Below are 19,469 nucleotides of genomic sequence, written 5' to 3'. Positions count from 1 at the left end.
ACCCATCCAATGATAGTAAATGGATTATTTTAAATCTGTCAGGACACTAATTGTTGATTTTCCCTGCATGAAACCATATTGCTGTTTGTTCATAACTTAAACAATGGATATATTGCTAGAGACATCGGCAAGAAAGAACGACCTTCTCATATACTTTGAGTAATGTAGGAACTAGAGAGACAGGCCGATAATGTGAGATCTCGGAGAGATCATCTTTTTTGTGTAAAGGATGGACTGTAATATATTTTAACTTCAAAGGAAAACATCCAGATTCCTAAGTCTGGTTTATGAGAATTGACAAAGGAGTAGCCAGATCATCCACACAGAACTCAAAGAAGACGAAATGCCCAACTGGAGCTTTTTGTTTTGAAAGAGTGGATATTGTCCCTACATATCTCCTTTGTAGCAGTTGGAAAAAATATTTTGCTGGTACAGGATTGGTACCTATAACGTAAACACCTGTAACCTATATGATATATTAATTTGTCATATTATGGTGTAGTTCACATATGTTTTTATGTTATTTGGTGTTCTATAAAGTAATAGTTTAACCAACACAAACTATCTATGTATATTTACTAAATATAACAAACAAAGCGTTTTAAAACTAACTTCTTACTATTTTGAAGGATAAGCGTGTCTGACAGCTCGTAAGCAAATGACGTAAGTCCATCGCCATTTTAGTTGGGCCATTATTCAAATGCAACATATAATGTTACATTGTTTGAATTTATTGCATTTTGATATAATACATTAAACACAGCTAGCTTTAATTATTGCAACTAACTATAATGGGAATGGTTATGTATAGTTAAAGTATTTAAAGTAGTTATCGATAGTTTAAGTATTTCTAATCGATAATTTTGTTCGCTTATTCAATTGCCATGGCAGCCGCTCATTATATTGCTGTCCACTATTGCACGATAATACATATACATAAACTTCACAAGGAAAAGTATTAAGGTGGCTGTGGTTCAACACGCATGCACATTGCACGCAGTTGATCTTGTTGCCCTTGGTTGTGTTTGACGTCATCCTCGTTTTGTGAAAACAAGATGATAATGGCAGCTGATTGTTGTTCTCGCCCTCAGAGCTGGAATTGTGATTGTGCTTTAATTAATGATATATCTTCCAAATGAGAAATTCTGTAGTTTATATATTCCATTCAAAAATGAGTTGACAGTATGAAGAAATCTTACATGCCGATCTCGGATGTTAAAAATGAAAGCCTTGACTTGACCAAGCGCTTATACAGGTAAGGATATGGTTTCGATATAGGCCAAAGAAGGTAGCAAGAACAATTTCACAATATTTTTAAACAGATATATATTTGTTAATTAGAATAAGAGAAACAGAGTTCGTTGTTCAGTAATTTAGATAAATTCTATATGATGGTATGTACTCGTTTGATTCCTGAGTTAGTCCACTTATAGATTCTTCTGATAAGACCTAACCTTACATCACATAAAGGTGTGGGTTGCTATGCTAATTCATATGCAACAGATTGTGTGGATTTAAATGTAAACTTAAAGTAAAGCATACTGACCAACTTTGGTATTAAAATTGGTTATTTTTTAACTGTAGAACATTGACCATTTCTTCCTTGAAAATGTTAAAATCTTGTTGATTTATTGCCAGATATGGCAAAACCATGTAAAAAAATGTCAAGAATTGCTAAGGGTACTACACAGTTATCACTGGAGCTGCGGCTTATTTCAGTGTTACAGCTAAATTAAATAATTACCTAATTGGGTAAGGATAGAGTAGTTTCGGTTTCTTATATCGAAATTATCAAACCATATTTAATTATACGTACATTGATATAATCAGCCAATAGTAAATCATTTGAGCAATTAGTAAATCATCTGCACCAACCTGTACACATTTTGGGTAGGGTACGATCAGCGGGCCTGGTTTTTTATATCGAAGAATGTAATCATCGATACCTAATATTCACATCTCAAATCCTAGACTATCAATCGATATATAAGTATATGTAGTCCGCAACAACAAACATATGTTTTAAATTAAAATGTGAATTTAATATTAACAGTGATCAAACAAATTATTATAACCAAAATTAGGAAAACTGAAGACGACCATATTTGCTCCTCTCACAGTTAAGTACATTTGTTTCTTTCCCACAAATTTCACATAATGGGTTTTTCGGTACGAGTCCTACATGTTGAAGCCACGAAAAACATGTCTTATCATCTTTCAAAGCAATGTCATTTAGTTTTCTAAAATTGACTGCCATTCTTAATAATCAAATGTTACTTAGCCTATGTAAAATTGAAATATTACCTTACGTGTAGTATTTGAAAGTGTTTACAGCTGTTGATATAAATTATTTAAGTTAATTTAGGGGTCCGCTTATCGTACCCTACCCCACATTTTCATAACCTAAACACAATTTGTTCAATAAGTTAACTTCATTTGAATAAAAATGTTTGGTAAATTTAGAAAACTACAAAATAGCACTAAAAGATGATTTTCAGTGTCAAGATTTTGTTATACCTAGCCTACTGTAAGTTTACATCCTTTTTATTATTTGAGTAACACTTCTTATCACAAAAAAATTTTCTTAATTTTTTGTTTCATTAATGGATTTGGATTTTTATTATTTATTACATTATTTAATTGTTTAAACAGAGAGACTTTAATAAGCGGCCTACACTCCTTATTGAGCTATTTTTATAGAATATTTCAATTGCTATTTGAAACATTCCCTCATATAATTACTTTTTATAATGTACTCCGGCAACATATCGATTTAATTCATGCACCATTGGATTCGGGAAGGAAAATGCTAGGGAACAGATAAGTTTTGTGGTAATAAAAGAAAGATAACCTAATTTAGTGACACTGTGTATTTTATTGTAGATTTGCATTTTTCTGACTGGTGTGCTTTATTACACTTTATTTCATAAACTTGGTATTTTTCATATATTTAGTTATATTTATGATTTTCTAAAACTGCTTAATATTTCCCATTGCTTATAAAATATAAATTTTAATATAGTACAAGCTTTCAAACCCATTTTATATTTTGCTGAATGAAAATTTTTTACAAAAGTTTTCATTGATGGTAAAATGTAGGTACCTTTTTTACTTTTCAAAAAATAATTTATAGAAATTATTTCATTGGTGTTGTACAGTTTATTTCATTCTGAGTAAGAAAATACGCAATATAACATTTATTCATGGACAATTGTATTAGCAAAACTTGTTTTACCAAAGTCTTACGTATACACCAGATTTTCAGAATTTATGCGCATCGCTGCTTTTTGTTGTATAGCTTTATGATGCTTTCATAAATGTGTATAATGTTTATGTTTTTCTGAAACCAGATAAAATTTGACACACAATGGCTATCTCACTTTTAAATATTTCTCACTATAACTTCATTTGCTAGGTATGGTCCCCCCCAAATTTAAGAAATATTTTTCGTAAATATTATAGCCTATTGATTTAAAAAAGTTTTTAGTAAAATATTGTGTATGGTCAATTTTACAATATAGTGTAATTCTATGTTTCATCCTTAACACAAAAATATATACTTTTATTTTATATTTTAAATATTTTTTTTTTAAACCTTGCGCGAAGCTCTAAAACAGCCCTTATACTATAGGATGAAATGACCGCCAGTTCTAGGGTTAATAAACTGAAGGATTTAATATTAAAATTTGTTTAACTTAATATATGACTTCAACCGATTAATGATACAAAAAAACAAAAAGAAGAAACTATTGTTGAAAAAGTTGTAAATGGCGATAAGGAAACAACTGTGTGAGATAGTTCTTGGCAAAATGTCAAAGGAATCGTCTAGCAAACAATCTTTAAGATTTTGTTGTACTGCAGGGAAGTGCACCAGTCTGAGGAGAATCATTTTCTTCATTTTACAAAAGCGGTTACGCACTGATATTCAGGGAATCTATAAATACTTAAACGTTTCTCTGAAATGTAGGTGTAGATCTAAGTTGGTTTTGTTTTTTGTTAATGTTATTTTCATATTTATTTTATTAGAAATTTTAATGTTGGCTATTATTTTTTGTTGTTATAATGTGTTATAATTCTTGTTGCATACAATTATTTTATATCGTAATATAATGGTTATTTATTAGGTGGTATTTTTAGTTATTTATTAATAGGTGGTAAATTAAACTTAAGCTGTTATTTAATATTTTTCATATTATTTATAATTAATCGATTTTGATATTTATTTTGATGTAGGTGTTAATTTATATGTATATTATGTTAAACTTTGGGTATTTTATAACATTGTTTTCTATTATTTACAATTATTTGGATTTGTTAATGTCTGGCATGCCATCTGTTACTTAAGTTAGATATACATGATATGTACAAAATGGTTTACCGTTGACTCAATCAATAAATAAATATCGAAGTTAGATAACATAATGAATTGGGCTGCAGTGTAATATGAGGCCACCACCACTTTAACTATGGTTTAAGTTAAATCGTAGTATATCCTTAAAAGAAATAAAAAGTAACTAAATGTTAAACTATTTTGTTTGTTATATTTTATAGATACACAACAGATAGGTTTTATATAATGTAATTCGTGTCAACATTTTTGTTTCTATAGTTTGAGATAATCATAAATATGATTCTATTGTGGTGGTGGCCTCTTATTATTCTGTAGCTACAAATTTGTTCGATAATAATCTACAAACTTGTGTAGGCCGTTTATTAAAGTCTCTCTGTTTAAACTATTTCTCTTAATTTCAAGCATGTGACTTTATTTAGATATTTTAATATCTATTGATAGTATTGTTATTCAATATATAAAGTATTGATTATTGTAATAAGCGATATAAAAACCGGGAACGTTTATTGTACTCTGCCCTTGGGTAAATATGGAATTAATGGCTGGAGTTGGTAAAGTAGCCTACAGTTTCGGCTGCAATATGATAAGCATCCACCACTCGAATTATTGATATTCATTATTAACTAATAATCGATATTCATGAATCCTCGATATAACTATTTAAGTTAAACCAAATTATATTAGTTATTTGAAATTAGTGTAGTTTGGCTGTTTTTATATCCTAAAAAGTAATAATTTAATCTTGAATGAAAAACTATCTAGGCTATATGTATGGGTAGGGTACGATAAGTGGACCCGGTTTTTTATATCGAAATTGGCAAACGATATTAATTAATCATAACCATCGATATAATAAATCGATACTAATTAATTATTTTGAACAATTAACTTAAATAATCTATATCAACAGCAGTAAACACTTTCAAATAGTACACTTAAGGTAATATTTCAATTTTACATAAGTAACATTTGATTATTAAAAATGGCAGTAAATTTTAGAAAACTACACGACATTGCTTTGAAAGATGATAAGACTTGTTTTTCGTGGCTTCAACATGTTGGACTCATACCGAAAAACCCATTGTGTGAAATTTGTGGGAAAGAAACAACTGTAACTGTGAGAGAAGCAAATATGGTCGTCTTCAGTTTTCCTAATTTTGGTTATAATTTGTTTGATCACTGTAAATATTAAATTCATATTTTAATTTAAAACATATGATTGTTATTGAGATTGGTATAGATACTTTTATATTGATTAATAGTCTAGGATTTAAGATGCGAAAATTAGATATTGATGATTACATTCTTCGATATAAAAAACCGGGTCCGCTTATCGTACCCTACCCATTTGTATTTATAAAATGTAAACATGTCTGACACAAATTAAACTTGTACATTGCCATTGTACTTGCGGCCATTACAGATGGACAGTATTAGTGTCTGTAACAGGTTAATCAGTGGTAACCTATTATCAGTTGAGTCCTGTTATTTCAGTAACAACTGGACTCAATAATTTTGTGTTCTCATAATGACTCTGGTGTAAGGTTAGGCTACTCAGTAACCTGTAACAGCTTCAAGGGTATTTCGTGCAAGTAATGAGGCTAGGAATGGAAATATTACACTATGGAATGTTATTACGCGAAATGAATAGGTTTAGATCACGTTATAAATATGTTACTTTGGTATCAATTTACAATAACGTGACCATGGAAAGGTATGTTCATTTTTTCCCCTGAAAACTACAATTTTTCCTGAAAACAATAGTGAAGAAAAAATTCGTCGGCAATGAAAATCAAAGGAGTTACGATTTTTTGAAAACTCTGTTTTTGACAGTATCTCTGGCAATTTTACTGAAATGATGCTGACAAGTACGTTAATTCTGTCAACGATGCCTGCCCGCTGCGCAGTGCTGCGCACTGCTTGCTCTTTTAGAAAAAAAAATTAACTCGAGCTTGCAAAAGTCGAATCCCAGATCACGTGATGCCCCTGATCCTTAACCCTCCAAGTGTTGTTCGACAAAATTTTGTCGGTTATTTTTCCATTTTTAACGCAATAATGCCCGAAAGGCATCAATATAATACAATAATATACTTTCCCCCCAGTTTATATGCACCTGTGATAATAATACTTGTAAATAAATACCGTTACTTTTAGTACCAAAGGTAAAGATAACCTTTACAAGCGTTCATGTGATCTGAGCGTGAATTCGGTTAGTATCTCGAGGGATGTTTTCTTTTTTCATCAGAAGTCCGGAGCCACTGAAGCCCGCATTGATGGCCTTGGAAATATCCGAATGGTAATTTCGCAACCTCAGATCACAGCCCAGATCACATTGAACGATCTGGGACATGATTTGAAGTTGGGAAAGTACCAATCGGAAATGTCCCTTGCTCTTAGTGTGGGCTTTAGTGGTGCTGTTTCAACCCTGTGCTTCTGGTGAAAAAATAAAAACATCCCTTGAGATAGAACCTAAATTAAAGCTCAGATCATGCGAGTACTCATACACATCTAGATTTAGTCTCAGTTTACTTAGTAACAGCATGATACTAATACAGAGTTTGGATCGTCTGGTAACATATTATCACGGCAATGGGTTAGATGAACGGGCTACAAATAAGAGGCCACCACCACAATAGAATCATAATATATCCTTAAAAACAGTAAAAAGTAACTAAATGTTAAACTGTTTTGTTTGTTACATTTTATAGATACACTACATTGATAGTTTTTATATAACGTAATTCGTGTTAACATCTTTATTTCTATAGTTAAGATAAACATAAATATGATTCTATTATGGTGGTGACCTCTTATTATACTGCAGCCCATGAACATAATACCACAACAGTTATTTTGCAATAGATTGTGTCTAGCAGCCATTACTCAAATACTATACACATGATTTAACTTTGAATTGATTTTGAACAATAATGTTGAACTGAATTACATTATAGAATTTTAAATTGTATTACATTTGAAAGTATATTTTTATATATAAAAGAAATATATGTATATATATATACAGTAGAGTCCCGATAGTTCGAGTCTCGATAGTCCGAGGTTCCGTTAAATCCGAGCCAACACATGTAAAAAAAATCAAATGTGATATTGACATATTTGTAACACACGCCCGAGCGCAATGTCTGTAAAACTGAGTGCTAGGCTACTTGGAGAAGCCGGCAGACTGACTCATCAGTGCCACTTCATTTGCACCGCCCACCCCCACCCTATTGTCAAGGCCACGGAACATCGCGCCCCGTATTGTCTAAAAATAAATCAGTCCGTTGCTCATCACGTTCGACTGCGGTACGGTTGTTCTAGATTACGATCGCAGTGCGCTTACCCGTCTGTTATTTACAACGTACAGTACTAGTCTAAATATTAAGTTTTAGTAAAAAAGTATTTTCTGAAGTGTTTATGTGTTCATTGTACAGTGAACTATGAGTTCAAAAAGTAAAAGAAAGTTTGTACCGATAAAAACAAAACTAGAAGCTCTTAAAAGACTTGATAAAGGTGAAACGTTAAAAAAATTAGCTGCCGAGTACGGAGTTGGTGAAGTGACAGTTGGTGACTGGCGAAGGAATCCCGATAAAATTGAAAAGTTTGCATCAGAAAAGTGCTCGGGAAAAAGTTGTACTAATGAGCGGAAGTCTATGAAGAAAGCAGAGTATGAAAAAACTAGCGAGGCCCTATTTTTATGGTTTTGTCAACAAAGAAACAAAGGTTGTCCTATTTCCGGACCTATTTTACAGGAAAAGGCATTGTACTTTCGCAATGAAAATCAATGAAGGTGAGGAAGATTTTACTGCAAGTGTAGGATGGCTTGACCGTTGGAAAAAAACGTTATGGCGTGAGGCAGTTAGAAATTTGTGGGGAGAAACTCGCAGCGGATTCCGAGGCAGTTGTTCAGTTCTATGAAAAGTTAAAAAATATTATTAAAAGTGAAAATTTAACACCTGATCAGATTTACAACTGTGATGAAACTGGTTTGAATTTTAAAACTTTGCAATCAAAATCTCTAGCTTCACGGGAGGAAAAAGCTGCTCCGGGTCACAAAAAAAGCAAAGAGAGACTGACTGTGCTAGCCGCTTCAAACGCGTCGGGAAGCCATAAATTAAAACTAACTGTCATTGGCAAGTCTGCTAAGCATCGTGCGTTTTAAAAACATGTCTATTTCAACGCTTCCAGCAACTTATACAAACCAAAAAAAACGCATAGATGGACAAATAAAATTGTTAAAAAAACTGGTTTTTTAGTCAATTTGTTCCTGAAACCAAAAAGTTGTTGAAGAAAAGCAACCTACCCTCTAAAGCCATCTTAACACTTGATAACGCAGGATCACACCCAGATGAAGGGGAACTTCAATGCGATGGCATACGCACGATGTTTTTGCCACCAAACGTGACCAGCCTCATTCAGCCTATGGACCAAGGCGTACTTGAAACTTTGAAAAAAAGTACAGACGCCGTTTGTTGCGATCAATGTTTCAAAACAATTGAAGGAGAGGAAACCATAAAAGATTTCCTGAAAAGAGTCACAATCAAGGATGTAATTTATTGGATCTCTGAAGCTTGGGAGCGAAATTAAACCAGAAACAATCCAGAAATCATGGAAGAAAATCGGAGTGTGTGTAAAATTGAAAATGATGATGAAGATGACGATCTACCGTGAATAAATTTATAAACAGACTTCCTGGTTGCAATGGGGACAAATCAAACTGATATTGGAGAGTGGATGAGTAGGGACGAACAGTTAGAGACAACAGACGACAACCATAGTTGAGATGGTCACAGACATGACAGCTGACGGGAGTGAGGAAGAAGAAAGTGTGCAGGAGACAGACCCGGCAATGGACTCACAGCGACGGCTACGCGGCACTGGATGCCTTCAGTTCTAATTATAACTCAAATTTTTCTCAAAGTGTTCCCGTATAATTCGAGTTCTTCACAATTCGAGGTACATTCGGTCCCATTTCACCTCGGATTACCGGGTCTCTACTGTATATATATATATATATATATATATTTCTTTAGTGTTCGTGTGTATGTGACTGAACTCCTCCTAAACGACTGGACCGATTTTGATGAAAGTTTTTGCATGTCATAAACTTTCTGTATCGTAGTAATCGTCTCTGATGCTGAATGGCCAAGTTTTTGGCAAAATTTAATGCAAATGCACTGCTCAACACGTTCTGTCATATTGAAATGCAACACACACACACGGCAGTACTGTACGAAACAGAGCGCTGTGACTCACTGAGTGACCGGATCGTATTCAATGCCTAATATGGGAAGGAGTAGGCTCGCTCCTCCCCTCCAATAACCAGTTCGAGCCGGTCGGTTACGCCGCGGCTGCCTACTGGTCGGCGGTCGGATACTTTTTGGACAGACCTCGTACATGTTATTATCCACACTTGGCATAAATTCATGAAATGGCTATTGATACCATACTGACCATGGTATGCTTAGGTACTATTTAGTACAGATAAAGCTGACAAACATATATAATTAGAAGGCAGTGTACACAAATATAATTACAAAATTACATTACCTACCATTTCCAACACAGTAAAACTTGAATTATCAAAAAAAAAATAGCTGCTGAACACATTTTGGTTAACTGATTTTTCAGATAATTCGCGGTTATATTAATATATAGAACTTGTAGAAAGTAAACATAGGTACATTCAAATTATAACATTACTATGTTATATACGGAAAAAGAAATATTTTATAGAGCTTTATTCATACTTATTTGTTATTGAAAAATTTAAATCTTCCACTGTCCTTTTTTACAACGTTTTCTAGCAACAATATCATGCCATCGTTTTAACAAGAGTAAGTTGAAGGGTGTTTTCTCTGGATGTTGCTCAAAAACTGTAATGCAGTCTGAAAACCTTCATTCATAGATAAAGTTATTGTACATAACTGTAGATTGTGTAGGTACCATTAAAAAATGTACACACTTTAAAATTTAATTAACTAACATTGCTAAATTGCTGTTTATTTATTTATTTTTCAATTTTACATGACAGCTACAGGACATGATATAGCACAAAGTACAAAACCTTCAATTATTCCCAAAACAGCCATCCTAACTAAAATTAATGTACTCTTAATATGAACTTTACATAACAAAATAAACTAAACTAAACTGCTGGCAGTTGCACAAATTAATATTTAAATTTCTTTACACAACATAAATAAATGAACTCTATACAATTTAAAAAAATAACAACTTGCTTCATTGTACACATACACTTCTAGAATGAACAATAAATTAAATCAAAATAAAATAATACTAATCTTACATTAAACTCTTACTATACTACTGTGAGAAATCTTGCAGAGTTTTTGTGTTCTGTTGCTAAATTGCTGTTTAGAATACTATTCTCACATTAAACTCTTACTATACTACTGTGAGAAATCTTGCAGAGTTTTTGTGTTCTTGCAAACTGTAAATCATAAACATTTGTGTTAAAAAAATATATTATAAAAGAAGTTGAGGATTTTATGTGAAAAGAGTTGAGGAAGTAGACTATTGAATGTAATTTCACTATTCAAAGGCTGATAAATTACAGAATACAGTTGGTATAGTTAGGAATATAATGAGATGGCTGGAAAAAAAATAACTTCTAAACAGGTAAAAGCTGGGAAAAAAGTCGAGTCAGAATTGCTGTGTTATCAATGTGGTATATGAAGAGGAGGTGATAAGAAGTGAATTGTCACATCTGTCTGTGAGACAGTTGTCATAACACACTCTGTTAAGTGAACCACAATATACTTATAATGATAAGTTAGCACAATTTGCACATGGGGCCTGATAAAGAACTCTTTTGACCTTATTCATATGCTTTAATGTATCAAATAATGTTTGATGCATTTTACATTGATATGAATTGCACATTTGTTTTGTTTTATCATTTCCTTGAACTAATGTTTTAGAATTATTTTGTGATAAGTGTTCAAAGTTATAGTACTAAATATAGTTTTGATGAAGCCTATTGTAATCTTTGGAGTACTTAATGACCAATAAAACTTCTGATGTCAGTACCCAGACATTTTTGTGTTGACTGATAAGTGTGCTGGGATAATGGTCTATCTCTGCAACAGCACCTCTTTGTTATGGTGTAATTAAACATAAGTTTTAGAATTACTTTGTGATAAGTGTTCAAAGTTATAGTACTAAATATAGTTTTGATGAAGCCTATTGTAATCTTTGGAGTACTTAATGACCAATAAAACTTCTGATGTCAGTACCCAGACATTTTTGTGTTGACTGATAAGTGTGCTGGGATAATGGTCTATCTCTGCAACAGCACCTCTTTGTTATGGTGTAATTAAACATAAGTTTTAGAATTACTTTGTGATAAGTGTTCAAAGTTATAGTACTAAATATAGTTTTGATGAAGCCTATTGTAATCTTTGGAGTACTTAATGACCAATAAAACTTCTGATGTCAGTACCCAGACATTTTTGTGTTGACTGATAAGTGTGCTGGGATAATGGTCTATCTCTGCAACAGCACCTCTTTGTTATGGTGTAATTAAACATAAGTTTTAGAATTACTTTGTGATAAGTGTTCAAAGTTATAGTACTAAATATAGTTTTGATGAAGCCTATTGTAATCTTTGGAGTACTTAATGACCAATAAAACTTCTGATGTCAGTACCCAGACATTTTTGTGTTGACTGATAAGTGTGCTGGGATAATGGTCTATCTCTGCAACAGCACCTCTTTGTTATGGTGTAATTAAACATAAGTTTTAGAATTACTTTGTGATAAGTGTTCAAAGTTATAGTACTAAATATAGTTTTGATGAAGCCTATTGTAATCTTTGGAGTACTTAATGACCAATAAAACTTCTGATGTCAGTACCCAGACATTTTTGTGTTGACTGATAAGTGTGCTGGGATAATGGTCTATCTCTGCAACAGCACCTCTTTGTTATGGTGTAATTAAACATAAGTTTTAGAATTACTTTGTGATAAGTGTTCAAAGTTATAGTACTAAATATAGTTTTGATGAAGCCTATTGTAATCTTTGGAGTACTTAATGACCAATAAAACTTCTGATGTCAGTACCCAGACATTTTTGTGTTGACTGATAAGTGTGCTGGGATAATGGTCTATCTCTACAACAGCACCTCTTTGTTATGGTGTAATTAAACATAAGTTTTAGCCAAACTGTTAAATATATTAGCCTTAAATGACGTCACTTTGGTGTTCGTACAAGTTTGTTTCTTTTACATAAAATCACATCGAATGTTCCAGATCCATTGGGGATGTGGTGCGAACTCTCGATGATCAGAGGCAGAAGGCCAATTCCATCTCCGATCTGTTCACACAGACAGCGGAAGCCCAACGGGTATGTGATTTTTGTAACAATTATAAATAATGTCAACTCTATTATCTACCATTGTGAAAAAATTCATATCAATGATGGATTTATAATTTCATAAAGTTGCAAATTGATGGACAACTATCAGAAAGGTTGGCGTCCAATTGGTTTTTAAGCTTAATGATAACCGTCGGAACAGAGCGCTGTGACTCACTGAGTGACCGGATCGTATTCAATGCCTAATATGGGAAAGAGTAGGCTCGCCGCGGCCGCCTACTGGTTGGCAGTCGGTTACTTTTTTGACAGACCTCGTATAACACCTTATATATAATGGTAAATGTGTTGGTACCTGCAAAACGAATCCTATACCAACTGTAGAACAGTCAATGAGTTAATATTTCCTATTTGTAAGTACCACTAACATGTTTTCATTTTTCAGACATTGTGTAAATCCTTTTTATTATGGCTTAGAGTTCTAATAAAAAGTTGTTGCTTTTCATCTAATTATATTATACTCATTCTTCGATAGTTCAGGAAATTCTTGGAGTAAGGTATAAAATGTCTAAAAATCTCAGGGTATGTGTAGTGAGTGACTCATAGTAGTTTTATTAAATACCAGCAGTGTAGAGTAAATTTCATACACAAGTTAAAAATGGCATACACTACATCCGCACTAAAAATCACACTCTTTTTCTATTGAAATATTGTTTTTGTACAGATATTGAAATTACACTATGTACTTATTACTCGATGTCTTCTATGTTAAGGAACAAGGATTGTTTCATATGTTGTCATTAGTTATTGTTCAAAAACCATCAAGGCTGGAAAGTAACTCTTCACTGGATGAAATTTTAATTTTTATCCATGGCACAATCAATCAAATTGGTACTATTGAATTTTAATTTGTTCATTTGCATTTAAAAGTATATAGCAGCATTTTTATGTAGTAGCCATACCCGTGTTAGCATGTTTCTATAACTGTGAACTAATAAACTACAAACCCTAGCTGTGATTGTTTTAACTACAAAAAACTTGCTAATAACGCTGTATTCTAATTAAAAAAAAAAAAACTCCTTTGAAACATTTCCAAAGCATATAACAAGTGTTAATAAACAGATGAGATTCTATTCATTGTGAAATCCAATCTTTGTTATTGTGTAAACAAGGCTTTATAATCATATACAATTTTTGTGCCATTCTTTTAGTTCAAAATGAACTAAAAGAACGATTTGGAATTTTTTTTGTAAAACTATTTAAAACATTATTTTCCAGAGCTTAGAATCTATATGCTGACTATTGTGTCGTTAGGAAAATCCAAAGTGTAAAAAATATAATTAAGACAAAAAGAATATTCTTATTACTTAACTAAACTTGCATGCTGAATTAGGCTACCATCGCTATGTTTGTTTAGTAATTGCAATTTCTTATTATGTACATATAAGTAAGGACAGACATTTTTGTAAAAATAATACTTGGGTAGTCCTAGTATGGATATTATTGTAATTAAAAATTTATTCGTTATAACAGTTTCTCTGATACTGTGCATGGTGTAGAAAGTGAAAAGCTATTAAACCTCTATAAACATGCACGTTTACCAATAAGCATTCCCATTTTATTGTCTCCTCCCTATTTTAGTATCATTGCACATTTGTAGACAAAATTAGTTTTAGTGATAGTGCTCCATTTACTTTAGTGTTTCTTGAAATTATTGTTATAATAGCAATTATACAATCAAATAAACAATGGATTCATTTACATAGTTATCTATATATATTTTTTAAGTTTTGTGCATCTTAGCAAACTAATACAATGAAGTGTTTTTGTCATCAGATGAAACTGAGGGAGTATTGTGAACGATTGATGTTTTTCGATCCAGTCGGCTTTGGTCGGAAAGGGGAGGAGCTTCTCTGGAGGAAGGGATACTACGAGGTTGTTACCACCGCCAAGAGATTACACAAGGTACGATCCTTTCACTATCATTATAGTGGCTAGCATATTTAACATCCAGAAACAAACATTATTTGTTTTTAATATGCAATGATACAAAAATTTGAATTTTTTTTGTGTAAAAAGAAGAAGTCTATGTATTGTTAGACTCAAATTCCCAAAACTGCATTGTGCACAAGAACAACAAGCAGAGTGAGAGTGGGTGGAGTACAAACTGTCTGTACTCGGACTCCCAAAACTGCATTGTGCACAAGAACAACAAGCAGAGTGAGAGTGGGTGGAGTACAAACTGTCTGTACTCAGACTCCCAAAACTGCATTGTGCACAAGAACAACAAGCAGAGTGAGAGTGGGTGGAGTACAAACTGTCTGTACTCGGACTCCCAAAACTGCATTGTGCACAAGAACAACAAGCAGAGTGAGAGTGGGTGGAGTACAAACTGTCTGTACTCGGACTCCCAAAACTGCATTGTGCACAAGAACAACAAGCAGAGTGAGAGTGGGTGGAGTACAAACTGTCTGTACTCAGACTCCCAAAACTGCATTGTGCACAAGAACAACAAGCAGAGTGAGAGTGGGTGGAGTACAAACTGTCTGTACTCGGACTCCCAAAACTGCATTGTGCACAAGAACAACAAGCAGAGTGAGAGTGGGTGGAGTACAAACTGTCTGTACTCGGACTCCCAAAACTGCATTGTGCACAAGAACAACAAGCAGAGTGAGAGTGGGTGGAGTACAAACTGTCTGTACTCGGACTCCCAAAACTGCATTGTGCACAAGAACAACAAGCAGAGTGAGAGTGGGTGGAGTACAAACTGTCTGTACTCGGACTCCCAAAACTGCATTGTGCACAAGAACAACAAGCAGAGTGAGAGTGGGTGGAGTACAAACTGTCTGTACTCGGACTCAAGAGTGTGACCACTAGATATCAGTAGAAATCAAAGAAACACAATATTGGACTCAGGCTGAGTTTGATAGAATCATAGGATTTGGTACAATTCAACACCTAGAGTGCAGTTCTTATCCATATTTACGTATGGCAAGCCGTGTGGGACTCAGGCTGAGTTTGATGGAATCATAGGATTTGGTACAAGTCAACACCTAGAGTGCAGTTCTTATCCATATTTACGTATGGCAAGCCGTGTGGGACTCAGGTTGAGTTTGATGGAATCATAGGATTTGGTACAAGTCAACACCTAGAGTGCAGTTCTTATCCATATTTACGTATGGCAAGCCGTGTGGGACTCAGGCTGAGTTTGATGGAATCATAGGATTTGCTACAATTCAACACCTAGAGTGCAGTTCTTATCCATATTTACGTATGGCAAGCCGTGTGGGACTCAGGCTGAGTTTGATGGAATCATAGGATTTGGTACAAGTCAACACCTAGAGTGCAGTTCTTATCCATATTTACGTATGGCAAGCCGTGTGGGACTCAGGTTGAGTTTGATGGAATCATAGGATTTGGTACAAGTCAACACCTAGAGTGCAGTTCTTATCCATATTTACGTATGGCAAGCCGTGTGGGACTCAGGCTGAGTTTGATGGAATCATAGGATTTGGTACAAGTCAACACCTAGAGTGCAGTTCTTATCCATATTTACGTATGGTAAGCCGTGTGGGACTCAGGCTGATTTTGATGGAATCATAGGATTTGGTACAAGTCAACACCTAGAGTGCAGTTCTTATCCATATTTACGTATGGCAAGCCGTGTGGGACTCAGGCTGATTTTGATGGAATCATAGGATTTGGTACAAGTCAACACCTAGAGTGCAGTTCTTATCCATATTTACGTATGGCAAGCCGTGTGGGACTCAGGCTGATTTTGATGGAATCATAGGATTTGGTACAAGTCAACACCTAGAGTGCAGTTCTTATCCATATTTACGTATGGTAAGCCGTGTGGGACTCAGGCTGATTTTGATGGAATCATAGGATTTGGTACAAGTCAACACCTAGAGTGCAGTTCTTATCCATATTTACGTATGGCAAGCCGTGTGGGACTCAGGTTGAGTTTGATGGAATCATAGGATTTGGTACAAGTCAACACCTAGAGTGCAGTTCTTATCCATATTTACGTATGGCAAGCCGTGTGGGACTCGGGCACAATAAATCTCAATATAAATTTATCATTTATATATTAAAACATAAAAATCAGTTTGACACTCACTGAAAAAGTAAGATTTGGCTATGTATGTAGCCTTCTACAGAGTAAGTTAAACCATTTTTCATCAAGGCAGTTATTACTTAAGGTAAGTATTAGGTAATTTAAGGGGATTTTATAAATTTCTAAACATACCCAACAATACTTAAAAGTTATTTACATATTGAAACAAAAAAAGTCTTCAAAAGAATTCAAGGATAATGTTAATAAATAATCTTTAACCCTTTGAACCCCAGACCAAAATATTGATGGTGGAAAAAACGTACCAAAATCATTTGACCTAAGAACTACCGAGAATCCCCGGAGCAGAAACAGCTGTTTTGCATACTGTTTGTAAAAAATTAATACTTTTGCTATTTTTTATGCTATTGTCTTGTATTACACACCAAAATGTCCAGAATGAAATTGTATACACAGAAAAAGATTATTCTGAAGTATAAAAAAATGTTTAACAGCATTAAAATAATTTTAAAATATATGTATATAGATTTTTAGGCAAAAAAATTGATTTTAAGATTTTTTAATTAAAAAATAAGAAATATTTTTAATATGGGCACCCACATTTTATTTTTCTAAATTTAGTTTTGTGTATGTACAAAAAAAATTATATTGATATCTCTAAAAATAAACTTGTTTTGAATTTTTATATAAAAGTATGCGACTTGTAAAAACCTCTAGGCGTACAACACCAAAATCACTGATATTACCTAAATAAATAAATAGTCAAAATTGTTGGTACTTACGATTTTGTATTTTAATAAAATACATATAAATATGTATTAATACTCATAAAATAAGTATTTTACGATTTCAAATAAATATGTATTAAACGCATATACCATGGCGACGATATTACGTCGCCCGGGGATTCTCGCAACTTCATTGGCGACGATACATCGTCGCCGCGGGGATCTTCGCATATCTTCTCGGCGACGATATTTCGTCGCCTGGGGTTCAAAGGGTTAAGTAGTTTTTTGAATTTTTCATAATTTTGCTCATTTTGAATACTGAGAGGAAGGTTAAACAAAAATTTTGTACCGATGAAACTAGTTTTCTATTCATAAAACTTCAGCCTATGTTGTTCCACAGATCTGCTACGTCTTAAATTGTAATCATGATGATTATATTAATTGGGTTGTTGTATTTTTGTACGTGAACTGTGAACATTTTCTCCTCGGTTGTAATCCTGTTGATATGTGTAGATAATCACAGTGTGTATGTATAGACAGACCACTGTAAGGATTCCCAATGTTTTGAAACATTCTCTGCAACTCTGTTGGTGTGAGGTGTGCAAGTATTCTGATAGCTTTATTTTGCAGGATTAAAATTCTGTCCATGTTTTGCTTGGTTGTACCGCCCCATACTGACAATCCGTATCTGATGTGAGATTCCACAAGTACATAGTAGGCTGTTTTTGCCATATCTAGCCCTCCAACCCACATCAGTCTTCTCACCACAAAAATTCCTGACCCTATCTTCTTACTTAGGTTATTAATGTGGTTGGTCCAGGATAGATTTGATTCTATAGTGATTCCCAGTAGTTTGGTTTCACTTTCAACCTGGAGATCAGGAATTTCTGGGATCTCATCTTGTCGTTGACTAAAGTTGATTGTTTTCTGTGGGTTTATTGCCAGGTCATTTTGAAGACAATACTGAAGAGTTTTATTTGTTGATGAGATGATTTCTGACTGAAGGTCTTGTGGGGTTTTTGTATGGTGTATGAGTGTGGTGTCATCTGCATACATTATTGTCTCTGCATTGGTATCATTTATGAAAGATGGGAAGTCATTTGTAAATAGGACAAAGAGAAAGGGTCCCAGGACTGAACCCTGTGGCACTCCTCTTGATGATGGTCGAGCACTGGATCTGAAGGAGTTTTTTTTCCATTTGCTGTATTTTTGATTTCCACAAACTGTTTGCCCCCTTCAAGATAGCTTGCTATCCAGTCCCCTGATTTCCCTCTTATGCCCAGGGTTTCCAGCTTAATCAAAATTTGATCATGTCTGAGGCAGTCAAATGCCTTGCTGTAGTCAACAAAGACGGCAGCTACGAATTTGTTGTCTTCTAGTTTATCTGTGATTAACTCAACTAGGCTTACAAGTGCACTAACTGTGGACCTTCCTTTCAGAAAGCCGTGCTGGTGTTTTGGTAACAGGTCTTGTTTTTCAAGATGTTCAATCATTCTTCATATTGGAAGATAATTGGGTCAGCTCTCTTGATTGTGTCAGGAAGGATGTTGAAAAACTTGGCTCCAGCATATGAAGGCTTTGATTGAAAGCGACTACTGTGATGAATTGGCAGAGCAAAGTCTGTGGCATCCCTGGTTTGGTAGGTGTGAGTGTCCATGTGGCGCTGCAGTTGTCTTGAGGATGCCAGGTAGATCACTTCCAGCAGGTAGATAGGTGTGTGTGTGGTAGGTAGTGACTGTCAATATTCCCATTTATTTAAAAGCACTCTTGCAGTTGTTTCTCCAGTCAAAATCAGCCAGTATTCTTATAACCTTTTTTTTGAATGATGAGAACACGCTCCAGGCCACTCATCGTACCGCCCCACAAGACAATGCCATATCTGAGATAGGACTAGAACAGAAAGTTGTAAGCTGTTCTCACTGTATCCTCTGTGCCGACATGTTTGATTCTTCTAATTGCAAAGATGGCACTACTCAGTC

General features: G+C 34.0%; 1 protein-coding gene across 2 annotated transcripts in view; it reads left to right on the top strand.

Moving 5' to 3' along the window:
• The first annotated feature begins 1,029 nt into the window (after nucleotides 1-1,029).
• LOC124366448 (protein SMG5-like) overlaps nucleotides 1,030-19,469 on the top strand; it is an 82,007-nt gene continuing 63,567 nt past the window's right edge. For both annotated transcript variants that reach the window (XM_046823013.1, XM_046823014.1), the window contains exons 1-3: nucleotides 1,030-1,255; nucleotides 12,624-12,717; nucleotides 14,521-14,649. In XM_046823013.1, coding sequence (XP_046678969.1) covers nucleotides 1,185-1,255; nucleotides 12,624-12,717; nucleotides 14,521-14,649 — 294 coding nt within the window. In that variant the 5' untranslated portion in view covers nucleotides 1,030-1,184. The remainder of the gene's footprint in view (nucleotides 1,256-12,623; nucleotides 12,718-14,520; nucleotides 14,650-19,469) is intronic.

The sequence above is a fragment of the Homalodisca vitripennis genome, chromosome 7, assembly GCF_021130785.1.
Source record: "Homalodisca vitripennis isolate AUS2020 chromosome 7, UT_GWSS_2.1, whole genome shotgun sequence".
NCBI lineage: Eukaryota > Metazoa > Arthropoda > Insecta > Hemiptera > Cicadellidae > Homalodisca > Homalodisca vitripennis.
This window is presented reverse-complemented; position numbering and strand designations above follow the sequence as displayed.